At 43.6% G+C, this 16,569-nt stretch overlaps 1 protein-coding gene across 1 annotated transcript in view; it reads right to left on the bottom strand.

Annotated features, from left to right (window-relative positions):
* galnt14 (UDP-N-acetyl-alpha-D-galactosamine:polypeptide N-acetylgalactosaminyltransferase 14 (GalNAc-T14)) overlaps positions 1-14,931 on the bottom strand; it is a 43,409-nt gene extending 28,478 nt beyond the window's left edge. Inside the window, exons 1-4 of the mRNA XM_085771654.1 lie at positions 14,907-14,931; positions 13,102-13,223; positions 4,395-4,482; positions 696-780 (exon numbers count right to left, since the gene is read on the bottom strand). Coding sequence (XP_085627780.1) covers positions 696-780; positions 4,395-4,482; positions 13,102-13,223; positions 14,907-14,931 — 320 coding nt within the window. The remainder of the gene's footprint in view (positions 1-695; positions 781-4,394; positions 4,483-13,101; positions 13,224-14,906) is intronic.
* Between the last annotated feature and the right edge of the window lie 1,638 nt (positions 14,932-16,569).

The following is a 16,569-nucleotide window of genomic DNA, read 5'->3' as shown; positions in this document are numbered from 1 at the left end:
AGGAGCTCTAATACAAACATCTACCTTTATTCTGAAGGAGCTCTAATACAAACATCTACCTTTATTCTGAAGGAGCTTTAATACAAACGTCTACCTTTATTCTGAAGGAGCTTTAACACAAACGTCTACCTTTATTCTGAAGGAGCTTTAACACAAACATCTACCTTTATTCTGAAGGAGCTTTAACACAAACGTCTACCTTTATTCTGAAGGAGCTTTAACACAAACGTCTACCTTTATTCTGAAGGAGCTTTAACACAAACATCTACCTTTATTCTGAAGGACCGTTATCTTATAATAAGGGAGTTTTGTTGGATTTTTGCCTATTTTAGATAGAAAAATATAGTCAGAGTGAAATATATTTTCTTGCCTACAGCGACAGCAGACACACACACACACACACACACACACACACACACACACACACACACACACACACTCAGACCACATTTAGCAGCAATTAAAACTCTCCACTGGAGCTTGAGAAAGGGAAGTGAGGAGCGAGGGGTTAAACTCCCACGTCAGACGCTTTATTTATTTCTATTGACTCAACTTCCTGAAGACGAAGCAGAAGGAGAGGAGGGTTAACACCGAGGTAAACACAAATACAACCTCCTTCCTGCTTCTTACACACACTTCATCAGCACTGAGGTTGTGTATATGTGTGTGTGTGTGTGTGTGTGTGTGTGTTTTACTTGATTGGCTGAGTCGGGTCGAGCCGGCGAGCCCTCTGTTCAGGAGACAGCTGCTCCCACTTAAAATGGAGACTCCAATCAAAACCTGAGACACACACACACACACACACACACACACACACACACACACACACACACACACACACACACACACACACACACACACACACACACACATGATGATATGCAGAGAGACTTCACTCCAGTAACATCCAGAGTTAAACCTGCTACTGACAAGACAACCAGCAACACAAACAAGAAGCTTTTAGACGGGTTCACATACACCGAGTCGGTAACCACGGAAACGTCACTTCTGGTCAGAGCCATTACACGGTTAAAGATATAAAAGTTCAGGTTGTGGTTTTTCAATTTATTTGCGGTGTAAAATGGTTCACAACAACAACTCTTACGGTGCGTTCACACCAGACCTCGCTCTACTCGCTCGAGTTTGCCCGCTGGAATATTTGTTTTTACTCGCGGCATTCGCGCAAATATTTCGCTTGAGTTCAATATTTTGAACTCGAGCGAACGGGCGAATTTCGCATTTTCGCTTCATTCGCGCCGCCGGCACAAATTCGCGTCCATTCGCGTCTGTACATTGACTTTGTATGTAATCTTATCGCGCGAAAAATTCACCTCGCGCCCGGTGTGAACACGCCGTTAAGCATTGTCTCCAAGTGTGTAGAGCCGGCGGCGGCGACCAAGGGAACGTCACCTAAACGTCAGACAAACAGTTCCTCCATAGACAGACGGATGTGACTGACTGTGAAAGAGCCAATATTTTAAAATGTACGGACAAATTGGGGGCTCGTCCGGGACAACAATGGACCCGGATCGTGATGAGTTTTTTAATCTCTAGCTCTTTGTCAGCAGATACAAGTGATTCAAACTAAGACATGACAGCGGACAAGCGTTAGACAAAGGTTTAAAATGCTGCGTATTCATACATATGTCTATGGGGGAATCGGTTTGTTTTCCCCCACGGCTCTGACCGGAAGTGACGTTTCCTTGGTTACCGACTCGGTGTATGGAGACTGTGACAGATGCAGAGTATTAACGGTCCAGTCCGACCACAACAACCCGGCAGGACGCCTTGGTTCAGACCAAATGACTGAGTCCGGTTCCGGCTGAGTATTACAGTAATACTGCTGAGCCACATTGAGTCCGGGTCTGGTTTTAATGTTCAGGCCCGTTGAGAAGTTCTGTAGAAATCCAAACATCCTGCGACTGATCCCAGATCAGATCTCTCTTTCGTTTCGGAGCGACGGGGGAAACAGAGCTTTGTCTTTACAATGAAGGAAGAATTGACCCTTTGTTGGCCTTCTGATTGGTCTGCTGGTCCACCAATCAGAGCGCTTCTCCCCATGTCACGTGTTGCGCAGCGTTCTAAGGTTGGACAATCCTGGGATGAAATCCCTATGAAATGAGATTGGTAGACAGCAACTTTTTTGGCAAAAACTACTTTATAACTTTTCAATATGGTTAAAATGTGCCTGGGGTTCCTGCAATAACGACTCACGATATCCGGAACGTATTCCCTGAGTCATTTTTATCCCATTCCCCAAACCCAAGACATCAATAAACATAGGCTACTTAGCCTATTACATATTACTTTAACCTTCAAAGTTATCTAGCAAACGTAACGTTACCGTTGCTAATGTCTTTTGAACTTCATGAGTCGAGAAACGGGAGATCGGCGGAGATTACGCGTTAGCTTGTAGCTAACGTTAGCTAGCGTCGTTAGCTACTGGCTAGTGAGTGAAAAAAAAAAATTCACCACTTTTCGGAAAGGTTAGGTAATGCCCGTTCAATCGCTCTTTAGCCACGTCTGTCTTCTATCACGGACACCATTTTTCTGATGTATAAGTTAATTAAAATTTTCCTTACAAGCAATTTAAATCTGCCTAATTTTCAATGGGAGTTAACCCTTCCGTGACCATTGTTTGTCCAACCTAGCAACAGTAACCGTGGAGGGAGGGACTTAACAAAGGGTCTTCTTCCTCTTCTTCAGTTATAAATAACTTGAATCATATCTGCAACGTGAATTTAAAATGTAAAAGCGGCCACAGTGTGATAAACACATGTAAGTTTATATTCTAACGTCATCGGTTCAGTTTGATTTGTGGTTAATAATCACTTACTTTAATCATCAATAAACCATTTGTCTCTTTGTGTGTGTTAGTAAATGTGTGCGTGTGTGTGTGTGTGTGTGTTGGCTTGTGTGTGTTTGCTGTAATAGCAGGGCAGCAGCAGGCTGAGGAGCTGCCACAGGACGCCCACCCCGTCTGTGTGTGTGTGTGTGTCTGTGTCTGTGTGTGGGTGTGTGCACATCAACATATGTGAGTCTGACTGTGTGCGTCTCAACATATGTGTGTGCGTGTGTGTGTCTGTCAGTGTGCGTGTGCATGTGTGTGGTGGATCGATGAAAGTCCATCTTGTAACCATCTTTTTTATATTTTGAAGGACGGCTTCATCTATAATTAAAATGTCCTTTGTGAGTCCAACTATCACCATCGATCCCTGTGTGTGTCTGTGTGTGCGTCTCAGTGTGTTTGTGTGTCTGTGTGTGTGTGTGTGTGTGTGTGTGTGTGTGTGTGTGTGTGTGTGTGTGGACAGGCCTATTATCAGCATTGATTGGCAGACTGCTGTTACCAGGAGCGGAGGAGTGGAAGGAGACGGGCTAATGGACGGAGAGAGGGATGAAGGAGGACGAGTGGAGAAGAACACGTCGGCTGTTTATCAGCTCATTTAACACTGAACAGAGAGGATCATGGGTAATGTAGTCCACACAGAGCGGCTGTAGTCCTCTGGACATGATGGGTCATATTTGCTGTGACTCTGACCTACATTAGCTCTACTGTAGAATGTTATTAACACATATATGAACATTTCTGAATGAAATTGAATGAAAATACATCTGAAAAATCCCATAATGGCATCATACAGAAGAAAAAACACAAATATACCGTTAGAAACTTCAATAATCCAAACATACTATCACTTAATAATCCAAAAATAATCTCCCACATTACCTCAAAATAAAAAACAAGTCTGCAAAAGTCACAATCTTGCTTTATAATTATATAAAAAGTCCTTATATGACCATCAACATCACATAGTATATGTAAACACACAGTGAATAAATATAGATAAAAGTCAACAGATAGAGCTATAGTATGTATATTTATCCCCTGGGAAATTAATTTAATGTAAAGATTCATTTGGTAACCCTTTAACTTACAGGCTGTTGATTATGTGATAATGTCTAGAAATAGCACAGAAATAACGGTATATTTTATGGTAATGATGAGAAATATAGTCAAGAAATAACGATTGATTGTCTAGAAATAACCCAGAAATAATTGATTGTAATTGACAATTCCAAGGTCTTGGTGGAGAAAAATTCTGGCCTTTCCCAAAAGAAATCATTCAAAGCTACAGCATGTGAAATCTTTTGTCTTCATGAAAAACATGACATTACTATGAAACTGACCGTTATTTCTTGACATTATGAAGTCATTAGCGGCTTGTAAATTACCGTTCATTTTCAGTAAATTGTCCATTTCATTCTAGGTTTATATCTGACATTAGTGAGGGGGGTTAATTCTGACACTCAGAAATCCTGGAGGTCATTAAACACCCCATGAGACTCTGGTGTGAGGTCTGTGAACGCATCACGGCGGGCGGAGGGTTTCTTACCTCCTCGCAGGTCGGCCGACGCGGCCACGTAGGCGAACGTGTCCATGTTGATGATGTCGATGACCGGGCTCACCACACGGCTCGGGTCCTGCACCAAGCAGACAGAGCAGAGGAGGAGGAATAAGAGGTTCAGGTTCAGGTTCAGGTGACTTTATTGCAGAGGTGTGGACTTGGACTCGGGACTTGAGACTTGACTTGGACTCGAGTCCCGATTTTGATGACTTAAGACTTACTTGATTGATTGATTGATTGATTGAATTTATTTATTTAAAACAGGGACAATGCACAAAAAAAACATTAATCTTGTAAAACAAGAAGAGATGCTCTGAGCCAGGTTATAGCAGCAATTGCTAATTTCCGCCTGTAGTCCCTGGGCAGGTAAAGTGCTAAGCAGATACAATATTAAGATTAATTGAAATAAGACATGATAACCATAATATTTAAAAAATTGACAGAATGCACTAATAAAAGCAGGGAAACAGGAGCGCCAAATCATAAAGTGCACAATAGAGACCAACAGCACATACACTCTCTCTCACTCTCATCACACATTCAAACACATACACGTACAATACACAGATAACAATCATCCTCCTCTAATAACCACACTCATAGCCAGACACATACACACACTCACATAATACTCAACAATGTGTGCAAACTTGCTTACTTAGTAACCAGCGCTTTGACAAGCATGAGAATGTGTGAGGATTTGTACATAGAATAAGTTCTGTGGGAAGGACATTCCACTGACTCATGGCCACACAGGAAAAAGAGGAGCTGCCAAACTGAGTTCTACGTTGAGGAATACTACACTCACCCCTCGTAACAGATCTAGTTAAACGTACTGTGTTTTCAGAGCAGAGTGTCACAAACTTTTTCAGAGGGGGGGCATAAGCATTATGAATAATTTTGTGAAGTAGACAAACATTTGAGTGTATAATCAGGTTTTCAAAGCTCAAAATATCATATTTGGCAAGTACATGGCAATGATGGTAATGCCGTGGTTTTTTGGCATGGATCTTGAGACTACTTTTGTACAATAACTCTAGTGGTTTTGTAACTGTTTTACATGCCTGAGACCAGGATGTGATACAGTACAAAAAATGGGGCTTGATCATTGCATTTAAATATGTACTTGATGCCTCAAGGGTGAGAGAATTTCTTATGTATCTGAAATTAGCTAAATTATATTTCAACGTGTTACTCAGCTTTTTGACATGCCCTTTAAAACTAATGATTAAATCAAGAAAAGACTTGGACTCGCTTGGGACTTGATGCCAAAGACTTGAGACTCTACTTGGACTTGAGAGCAAAGACTTGAGACTCTACTTGGACTTAACCCTCTTGACTTGAAATTCAAGTCAAGTCACAAGCAGCAAGCACAAATATTAAAATATTTTAAAAAGTGTCACATCAATGTTACTGTAGCAGCCAGAGATGTTCCTATAGACCCCACTCCTGTTATCAGTCTTGGCTGTAGAATTAATGCCGACACACTAAAGCCTACCACACATAAAGATAATCTGGCTGATTTTGCCCCGATTTTCCCCCTTCTGACCAAAGACAAAAATCGCCCGATTATCTTAGGCTCTTAAGATTATTTTATGAGATTCTGGTTCTGGATTATGGTGTTTTAAGATTAAAATTCTCCCAACAATCGGCTCGTAAAACGGTTGGCGCTGACAATCGTAAATATTAAACATGTTCAATATTTATGATCGTCAGCCCCGACAATTGTCACCGTTTGGATCAAAAGTCGGCTTGTGTGTGGGGGATCTGTATCATTAATTATAATCGATTTGTTTGGGACTCAAAACAAAAATCTTAGGACTTGGACTTGACTTGGGACTTGAGAGCAAAGACTTGAGACTCTACTTGGACTTGCAACATAGGGACTTTCTCCCACCTCTGCTTTATTGATACCCAAGGATAAACTAGTTTTGCAGTCGAGAGTTAAACAAGCAACAGAAAACGAACAATCAAATCAGAAACAAGACATTTAAAAAGAACACATACACATAAAACAAGAGACAGCTTGGCCTCGACAGAAAGTGCTGCAGTTCATGAAATAAATATAAGAAGTATAAAACATGAAACAAAAAAAAGAATTAAAAACACCAAGAGCAAAATTTCCTACAAGTTAAGAATAAATAAAAGCAATGAGATAAAAAGGGGGATACATCAGTTTAGCAGTGTTACTGCAGCTGGAACAAAGCTGTTTTTATAAGGTTTTGTTCTGCAGTATGAGACTGACAACCTCCGTCCAGAGGGGAGTGTGTGTGTGTGTGTGTGTGTGTGTGTGTGTGTGTGTGTGTCTGTGTGTGTGTGTGTGTGTGTGTGTGTGTATGTGTGTGTGTGTGTATATTCCAAGGTCACTACGCTGCAGCACAGTAACAAAGGAATCTGAGTCGTTCAGCAGCGATGAAGCTCAGCGCTCCGGGAGGGAGGTGACCTCTGACCTCTTCACATTCTGTACTAAAGTAGAAGTAGCTACAGATACCTTTGTAAAAAAAATACTCTGGTAGAAGTAGAAGTGCTGATTCAACTCCTTTACTCAGGTAAAAGTAATAAAGTACAGGCTCTGGAATGTACTTTGCAGGTAAAAGTAAAAGGTAAAAATGAATTGTTGCCGTCAATGATACAGGGAGATGAAAAGTAAAAAAAAAGAGTCCAAAGTTTTTCCTCTTTATTCGGGAGCTTTTTTCTAAAGAAACAGAAACGTTTGGATGCGAGTTCTGAGCCGACTACAAGAGATTAAAACAAAACAGAACAAAAAAAACCTGTTGGTTCGTGTTTTGAGCCAATCACATCTATGCACGAGACACTGCCACAGTTTTTACGAGGCTCAGTCCTTTACGTCATCGCAGAGGAGCAACAGCAACATAACCAGGCGACTCTGGTTCACACTCCGACACAGTAGGTGGCGCTAATGCACCTTAACGGGAAAACAAGCGGCTATAAAACGGTGGATATGGATAATGGTGGTCACAAACCCGAGAAACGACTTTGAATTTGATCCATTCAGTCCGATTACGTTTGGAAAGTCTAGAAGAGCCGCACGGTTAAATTATTTCATGGACCGTTCTAGTTAGCCCAGAGCTAAAGCGGAGTTAGCCGACTAGCTAGGTGGAAGTCTCTAGTGCGCCCACTTCCGGCTTCTTCCCGAATAACGAATCCACTTTTTATGTCCAAAACCGAACTCGAATACAAATACTGTACTGGCTGTACACCGCTAGTACAAATACCTGAAGAATCTACTTAAATACAGTAACAAAGTATTTGTAATTCTCCATCTCTATTTTATCCTGAGACAGGAAACCACAGGCAGTTTATTTTATCTTATTTTCCAGCCGAGAGTTAACGACGTCCTCACCTGCAGAGTGAAGGTGAGCCAACACACACACACACTCAGTCTGACTGTTGTATTGTTTCCATGGTGACTAATGAGTGTGTGAGAGTGTGTGATGAACCATCACTGTCTCCTCCTTAACCCTCACACAGCTCCATGTCTGCACTTCACACACACACACACACAGAGACACACACACACACACACACACACACACACACACACACACACACACACACAGAGTTTGGCTGCTCAGTGATATTACAGAGCAGGTGGAGCCGTTCTGGACCATTAGCCGCGGGGTCAGTGAAGGCAACGCCACATTACAAAGCACCAAGCTGCTCTAATAGCTCAGAGGCCAAAGACGGTTTAGAAACAAGATGCTCCACTACGACTCAGTTTCCTGCCTCTGTGTCCCGTGACTCCGCCCCCTTTAGGAGAGCAGCAGACCGTGACTCCGCCCCCTTTAGGAGACCAGCAGACCGTGACTCCGCCCCCTTTAGGAGAGCAGCAGACCGTGGCTCCGCCCCCTTTATGAGACCAGCAGCCCGTGACTCCGCCCCCTTTAGGAGACCGGCAGCCCGTGACTCCGCCCCCTTTAGGAGACCGGCAGACCGTGACTCCGCCCCCTTGAGGAGAGCAGCAGACCGTGACTCCGCCCCCTTTAGGAGACCAGCAGAGCGTGACTCCGCCCTCTTTAGGAGACCAGCAGACCGTGACTCCGCCCCCTTTAGGAGACCAGCAGACCGTGACTCCGCCCCCTTTAGGAGACCTGCAGACCGTGACTCCGCCCCCTTTAGGAGACCGGCAGACCGTGACTCCGCCCCCTTGAGGAGAGCAGCAGACCGTGACTCCGCCCCCTTTAGGAGACCAGCAGACCGAGTGTTACTTTCTTCTTATCACAGACTTTTCAATGTCTTTATTGATTTTATTCACTAACCTTTATTTAAACTGTCTGCAGACTTTAACACCGTCTCAGGTTTTAGCAGTGAATTCAAACATTACAAACTTTATTGCTCACAGAACTGACAGCAGATCAGACTGTAGCTGAACTGTGTTTTGTTTCATTTTCTCACCATAAAGACAATTTATATTCATCGGTTTGTTTTCCTTTTCTTCTACGCTGTATAGATAAAATGTGTTATAGTCATTATAATACTGTAACTGTGTCTGTGGCCCCGCCCCCTCTGTGACATCACACGACCTCTCATCGCTCTCTCTGTGTTAATGATTCATCTCCTCCTTCCTGTTTGTTTTATTCTACTACATATGACAATAACTTCCCCACGATGCCACAGTGAGTGTGAAGTGAACACACACACAGACACACACACACACACACACACACACACAGTGAAGCAGCTCGTCTCTAATCAAACCGACACATTTTATTATTCACACATGCAGATGACAACGACAACAACAACAAGTGTTTACACATTAATGTGACGGATGAGTCAGAGCAGCAAACGATCAATTAGCATGAAAGAGTTTATTAATGTGATTCAGATTCAGCTACAACACAGCACAACTACAATAACACAACTATAACACCACACAACACAACACAACCATCACACCAGACCTCCATCACCGAGACAGGCTTTTATTTTGAAAGGAACAGACCTGCCTGAGTGTGTGTGTGTGTTTGTTTTCACCTGGATCAATAACTCATACATTTAAATCTAAATATGTGACATTGAAGTGAGTGGAGAGACAAATGGCTCACACACACACACACACACACACACACACACACACACACACACACACACACACACAGACACACACACGCACACACACGCACAGACACACACACACACACGCACACACACACTGTGAATATATGGACGACGCTCAAAACAAATCAGACGGCGTCGGTTTTATTGATCGATCGCTGCTGCAGACGGAGGTCAAAGGTCGTTTATATCAGAGAGAACGACTGGAGAGGAGGAGGAGGAGAGGAAGAAGAGGAGGAAGGAGGAGGAAGAGAAGAAGGAGGAGGAAGGAGGAGGGAGAGGAGGAGGATGAAGAGGAAGAAGAAGAGGAGGAGGAGGAGGGAGAGAAAGAAGAAGAGGAGGTAGAAGAGAGAAGAAGAGGAGGAGAAGAGGGGGGAGGAGGAAGAGGAGAAGGAGAAAGAAGAAGAGGAGGAGGAGGAAGAGGAAGAAGAGGAGGAGGAGGAAGAGGAGAAGGAGAAAGAAGAAGAGGAGGAGGAGGATGAAGAAGAAGAGGAGGAAAAGAAGGGAGAGGAGGAAGAAGGAGAAGAGGAGGAAGGAGGAAGAAGGAGGAGGAGGAAGAGGAAGAAGAAGAGGAGGAGGAGAAGAGAGGGGGAGGAGGAAGAAGAGGAGAAGGGAGGAGGAAGAGAAGGAGGAGGAAGAAGAAGAAGAGAAAGAAGAAGAGGAGGAGAAGAGGGGGAGGAGGAAGAAGAGGAGAAGGGAGGAGGAAGAGAAGGAGGAGGAAGAAGAAGAAGAGAAAGAAGAAGAGGAGGAGAAGAGGGGGAGGAGGAGGAAGAAGAGGAGAAGGGAAGAAGAGGACGAGGAAGAGGAGGAGGAGGAAGAAGAGGAAGAGAAGGAAGAAGAAGGAGGAGGAGGAAGAGGAAGAAGGAGGAGGAGAGGAAGAGGAGGAAGAAGAGGAGGAGGAGAGGAAGAGGAGGAAGAAGAAGAGGAGGAAGAAGAGGAGGAGGAGGAGGAAGAAGTAGAGGAGAAGGAGGAAGAGAGGAAGAGGAGAAGATGAGGAGGAAGAAGAGAAAGAAGAAGAAGAGGAGGAGGAGAAGGAGGAAGAGGAGGAGAGGTGAGTTGAGGGAAGAGAAAGGAGCTGAAGGAAAAACAAAAGAGGAGGAAGAGGTGTAAACGTTAGAAGACATGAGAGAGAGGAGAGGAGGTGAAGAAAGAGGAGAGGATAGAGAGAAGAAAAGGGAAGGGATCAGATGAAGGACAAGAGGGAGGTGAAGAAGAATGTGAAAGACAGAAGGAGGAGGTGAGAATGACGAAGACAGAGAGAGAGAGAGAGAGAGAGAGACTTTACACTTTAACATCTTAACCTGCACCTTTATTTACACCTGATTGTATTAAATTCTGTTGTAATTTATAAAACGGAAAGGTGAAATCCTGCGATCTGATTGGTTGTTAAAGGACAATTCCGGGCGAATTCAACTCAGGGGTGTATTTTCATATCATTTTAGGTCTAAAAGAATGAATCTGAAGATTTTCAGTTTAATTGCTCCTGTTTTGCGGTAGTTGTGTCTGTCCCCGCATCGCCACGGCAACAATGAATGGGAGTGGATGTAAGTTCCGCTGTTTAGGCTGTTTCCAGCCCTCAAAGCCGCAATTTTTTTCCACAGACAGCGTCAGATGGCTACTCAAACATGCACCGAGAAGTTTATTTACTTCAAGCAAGCCGACATGTTTGTAAAACTAGATCTAATTCAAAGTCTCCCGGAGTCTCGCGCGAGACCCAGTTGCCGTGCTCGGTGTGTTCAGGTGCAGTGGGAAAAGCTACCGTTTGTGTCATAAACACAGGAATATCAACTCTTTACTTGCTTCAAGTAAAAAAAAACTTCTCGGCGCATGTTTGAGTAGCCACCTGACGCTGTCTGTGGAAAAAAATGTACACTTGAAGCAAGTAAAGAGTTAATATTCCTGTGTTTATGACACAAGCGGTAGCTCCGACTGCGCCTGAACACACCAGCACTGCAACTTCGGGCTTGCGCGAGACTCCGGGAGACTTTGAATTAGATCGACTTTTACAAACATGTCGGCTTGCTTGAAGTAAATAAACTTCTGGGTGCATGTTTGAGTCGCCATCTGACGCTGTCTGTGGAAAAAAATTGCGGCTTTGAGGGCTGGAAACAGCCTAAACAGCGGAACTTACATCCACTCCCATTCATTGCTGCCGTGGGGACGCGGGGACAGATGCAACTACCGCAAAACAGGAGCGATTAAACTGAAAATCTTCAGATTCATTCTTTTAGACCTAAAATGATATGAAAATACACCCCCGAGTTGAATTCGCCCGGAATTGTCCTTTAACCGTGGTATAATGAGCATATACCACGGCTACTATTCTAAAGCCTTATCACAGCGTAGGCTATCACTCCGCCTCAGGCACGTATGACTGGTATGAATGGAAGTTGTTGTCATGTATCCATGACAACGGACTGTTGCAGTCCGTAGCAACAGACAGTCGATGTTTTTACGATGTTAAAAACTGGACTAAAGTAGTTGAATTTACTGCCTCATGCATCAAACTGGTCATAAACGGAGAAACACACACCGCCCATTTGTAGGAACTGTCTCTTTAAGACGAGCAGATAGCACTTCCTCCTTTCTGTGATGTCACACACAAGGTAACTCCGCCCACCGTGACCAGTTGTTTTTTTACAATTTGTATGAATGCAGCTTAGGTTTCAGTGATTGGCCCGACCACATGCCACTTAAAAACAGTGAGCCAATCAGAGGAGAGGTTCTCATTCTCTCTTCTGATTGGCCAAATGACCTGTGGCTGCTAGAGCTCCAGAAAGGAGAGGGACCTGTGTGCAGGGACATGGGCGCCGCCATTAGCCCAGCTGATCCATACCGGAAGTCACGACCGGAAGTTGCTCTTCTTCGTCTCTCTCTGGCCTGTCTAGCCTCTACCTGCTCTTTTTACTAAACTTAACCAACTCCTTTCTTCATTGCCTAACCCTAACCAAAGCACCCACCAACGACATTTCATTTATTTTTTCTCTCTCTCTCTCCTGGTCTGCTGTCAGCAGGAGCGGCGTTAGCCGTTAGCCGTTAGCCGCTCGGCGCTAGCCGTTAGCCGTTAGCAGCGTTTTTTAAATAACTCAATAACTTAATAAACGATCCATGCAAAAAAATATTTTATAGCTCAATCATGTTGTAACTAAGATATCCGCTGGAAAACAATATTTTATTATGGACCATTGAGTTACTGAGTTATTTTTTTTATCTACATAGAAATGATAGACACGAAGAAGAGCAACTTCCGGTGGTGACTTCCGGTATGGATCTGGGCTAATGGCGGCGCCCATGTCCCTGCATACGGGTACTCTTGAAAGAGGCAACAGAAAGGGACAGTAGAAACGGTATTAAGCAGATCACAGGTACTCAGAACCAATGATACATCTTGTTAGGGATATCAGCAGGTAAATAAAGCCAGAGAAAAGTGGACAGCATGGGGCCTTTAAATAGTTTGTACAATGCTTTGGCAACAACAAATTCCTGTTCATGCCAATAAAGCTAATTGAATTGAATTTGAGAGAGAGAGGTAGAGGTAGAGGTAGAGAGAGGTAGAGGTAGAGAAAGGTAGAGGTAGAGGTAGAGAGACGTAGAGTTGGAGGTATAGAGCTGAGACCTGTTTGATCCGGGTCAGCAGCGGGGGCAGCCAGTCCTTGTTCACCTCACAGTGACTGTCCAGGAACGTCAGAACTCCGGCTCGGGAAGAGTCGGCTCCCCGGACCCTGGACCGGATCAGACCTGGATAACACACAAAGACACACACACACACACACACACACACACACACACACACACACAGACAGAGACACACACACAGAGACACACAGGAAGTGAGACACGTTCTGTCTCTGATCCTCATCTACTGCTGCTATTTAAAACATGTAAAAAAAAGAATAAAAAATCAACACTTTAAAGGTCCAGTCTGTAAAATGGAGGTAAAGCCATGACATCATTGTTATCCACAAGTTTCCGAACGTCATGGTCAAAAACCATCGGAAGCCGGTTTTGCATTTCCGGTGGAATTGTACGTTTACGTTTCCATGGTTTTCAGTCGTTGTCATAGATCTATTAACGCTGGCTTTGAACACCGATGTCAGTCTGTGTGATATCCACTGTTAAAAGCTGCTGTGATGATCCATGCGTTTTACAGATTTACATTGACAAAAAACAAAAAATAAATCCATGCATTTACCGCGACTACGGAAACCATGGAAACGTAAACATAAAATTCCACCGGAAGAGCAAAACCGGCTTACGTTTTTGACGTTCGGAAAAAGGTGGATATGTAGATATAAATAGAGGTGTTGCAACAAGGGAACCTCATGATTCGATTCAATTTCGATTATGGGAGCTTCGATTCTTTGATTATAACGATTTTATTATTGGTGCCATGATTCTTCGATTATTGGTATTTTTAATGCTTTTTTCCAAACAAGATTGATTTTGTCTTCATCTGTAGCTACATTAGTTAATAAATAGCCTATCAATTAACTCAGTTCCTCTAAAACTACACTCATTAGTAGCCTATATAACAAGGACAAAAAAGGGGGGGGGGGGGTGGGTCGGATCGTATGAGTTTCGCTTTTACTGCGCACTGCTGTCATGCATGCGCTGTTCATGTCGTGTCTGACAGGGTTTTAACAGTTGACGTCCTGATCGTTAGCTTAGCCACTTCCGTTGGCTAAGCTACTAATGCCGTTAGCTTAGCTACTACTGCCGTTAGTTTAGCTACTACTGATGCCGTTACCTTAGCTACTACTGCCGTTAGTTTAGCTACTGATGCCGTTACCTTAGCTACTACTGATGCCGTTGCCTTAGCTACTACTGCCGTTAGTTTAGCTACTAATGCCGTTACCTTAGCTACTACTGCCGTTAGTTTAGCTACTGATGCCGTTACCTTAGCTACTACTGATGCCGTTACCTTAGCTACTACTGCCGTTAGCTTAGACTGTCGTTAGCTTAGCTACTACTGCCGTTAGCTTAGACTGTCGTTAGTTTAGCTACTACTGCCGTTAGTTTAGCTACTGATGCCGTTACCTTAGCTACTACTGATGCCGTTACCTTAGCTACTACTGCCGTTAGCTTAGACTGTCGTTAGCTTAGCTACTACTGCCGTTAGTTTAGCTACTGATGCCGTTACCTTAGCTACTACTGCCGTTAGCTTACGCCTAGGATCCACTGGCGTCAATACGATTTCTTGCCGGACGCGACGCCTCCAAAAAAACGGACGCTTCGGTAGGCGGGAACACAGACCGGCGAGTTAACGGACAGTGGACAAACAGACCCCCGCCCCCCCGAGCTGTTCTCTATCTCGCTCCCCATTGGACAGTGACCCTGCGTCGGACGCATTCATTTGCATAAAGTTGAGCTCCGGTCAACTTTTGGACGCGCCGCAACTGCTCGAACGGACGCGCCGCGTACCCAGAATGCTTTGCGGGCGCGTCATTAACGGTTCGACACGTCCCATAGAAATGAACAGGCAGCCGCGTCGCGGCGGACGAAACGAACGCCAGTGGATCCCAGGCGTTAGACTGTCGTTAGCTTAGCTACTACTGCCGTTAGTTTAGCTACTGATGCCGTTACCTTAGCTACTACTGCCGTTAGTTTAGCTACTGATGCCGTTACCTTAGCTACTACTGCCGTTAGTTTAGCTACTGATGCCGTTACCTTAGCTACTACTGCCGTTAGCTTAGACTGTCGTTAGCTTAGCTACTACTGCCGTTAGTTTAGCTACTGATGCCGTTACCTTAGCTACTACTGCCGTTAGTTTAGCTACTACTGCCGTTAGTTTAGCTACTGATGCCGTTACCTTAGCTACTACCCCAATAGCATTGACTTTTGGGCCACATGTGGCATTTAGCTGGCACCTCTGGTTGAAATGTGGTATGGCAAAATGTATGAGGACCAAATCATAACCACATACGCATTGCCATATATTCAAATTTGGAGGGAATTATTCTTCTGGTACACTTATTTAACTGAGGCACTTGGCCCAGATAATAGAATATTCTTTTGGGCCACATGTGGTATGTCACTGGTAAAATTGGAGGGAATATCTCTTCTGGGGCAGTTCTGTAATAGAAGCACCTGGCCCTATGTAACTGACAAAATGGCAAAACACATGAGGTCCACATCATAACCACCTTGGTTTTGCCATACCTTCAAAATTGGAGGGACTTTTTCTTCTGGCACAGTTCTGAAATAAGGCACTCTCCCAGATGATAGATGTTAGCTTTTGGGCTACAGTTGGCATGCAACTGGCACAAGTGGCCATGGGTGGAGTTTATTCTGCGACACCCTCCGGACATTTTCATTTTCTCTCACTCAGCTTCTGGACTGGCTGCTGCTTTGGGTAAGTGAATTTTAAACCTTTTACATTTTTGTTGAACTACTGATAATTAATGGCACACACTAGACCTACATCTTTAGAGGAGAAAGCTACAAGTTAGCCGAACAGAACTCGGTTTTAATTTAATAAAGCGTGTGTTTGAAGCCCATGGTGGAAAGAGACAGGCTATGACTGTGTTAGCAGCTTTAGCAGCTTTGCTAACCCTACTGCTACTGCTCCTGGGATGAAAAAGCTTGATTTAAGTTACTCCAATGTCTGATTTATTTTATTTTGATTCACCGGAACTTCACACAATGTTTTTTATAAACGCGTTAACGCAAAAATGATTTTAACGGCACTATTTTTTATTTTATTTTATTTTTTTAATTTTTTTTTAAATAACACGAAAAAAGAAAGAACGATTAAGTTAACGCTGTGACATTGGAACCTCAGCCGTTGCCGTCTTGTAATGTTACAGAAAAGCTGCATGTTGACTACACTAGAGAACTTGTTCTTCTTATCACCAAACAAGGCTGCTCTCTCTCTCTGACAGCTGATTTTTAAATACCATGAATGGAAAGCATAAGAAACATCCAGATGTTTCTTTTCTTATGTTTCTTATGTTTCTTATCCATTCATATTGCTGTGATTTCAAGCAAAAAATAAAACAATGCGATTAATCACGATTAACTTAGGAAATTTTGAGATTAATCGCGATTTAAAATTTTAATTGTTTGACAGCCTTAACACTACTCT

Source organism: Trachurus japonicus, chromosome 24 (assembly GCF_045865225.1).
Source record: "Trachurus japonicus isolate A0001 chromosome 24, Traja_1.0".
Classification (NCBI taxonomy): Eukaryota; Metazoa; Chordata; class Actinopteri; order Carangiformes; family Carangidae; genus Trachurus; species Trachurus japonicus.
This window is presented reverse-complemented; position numbering and strand designations above follow the sequence as displayed.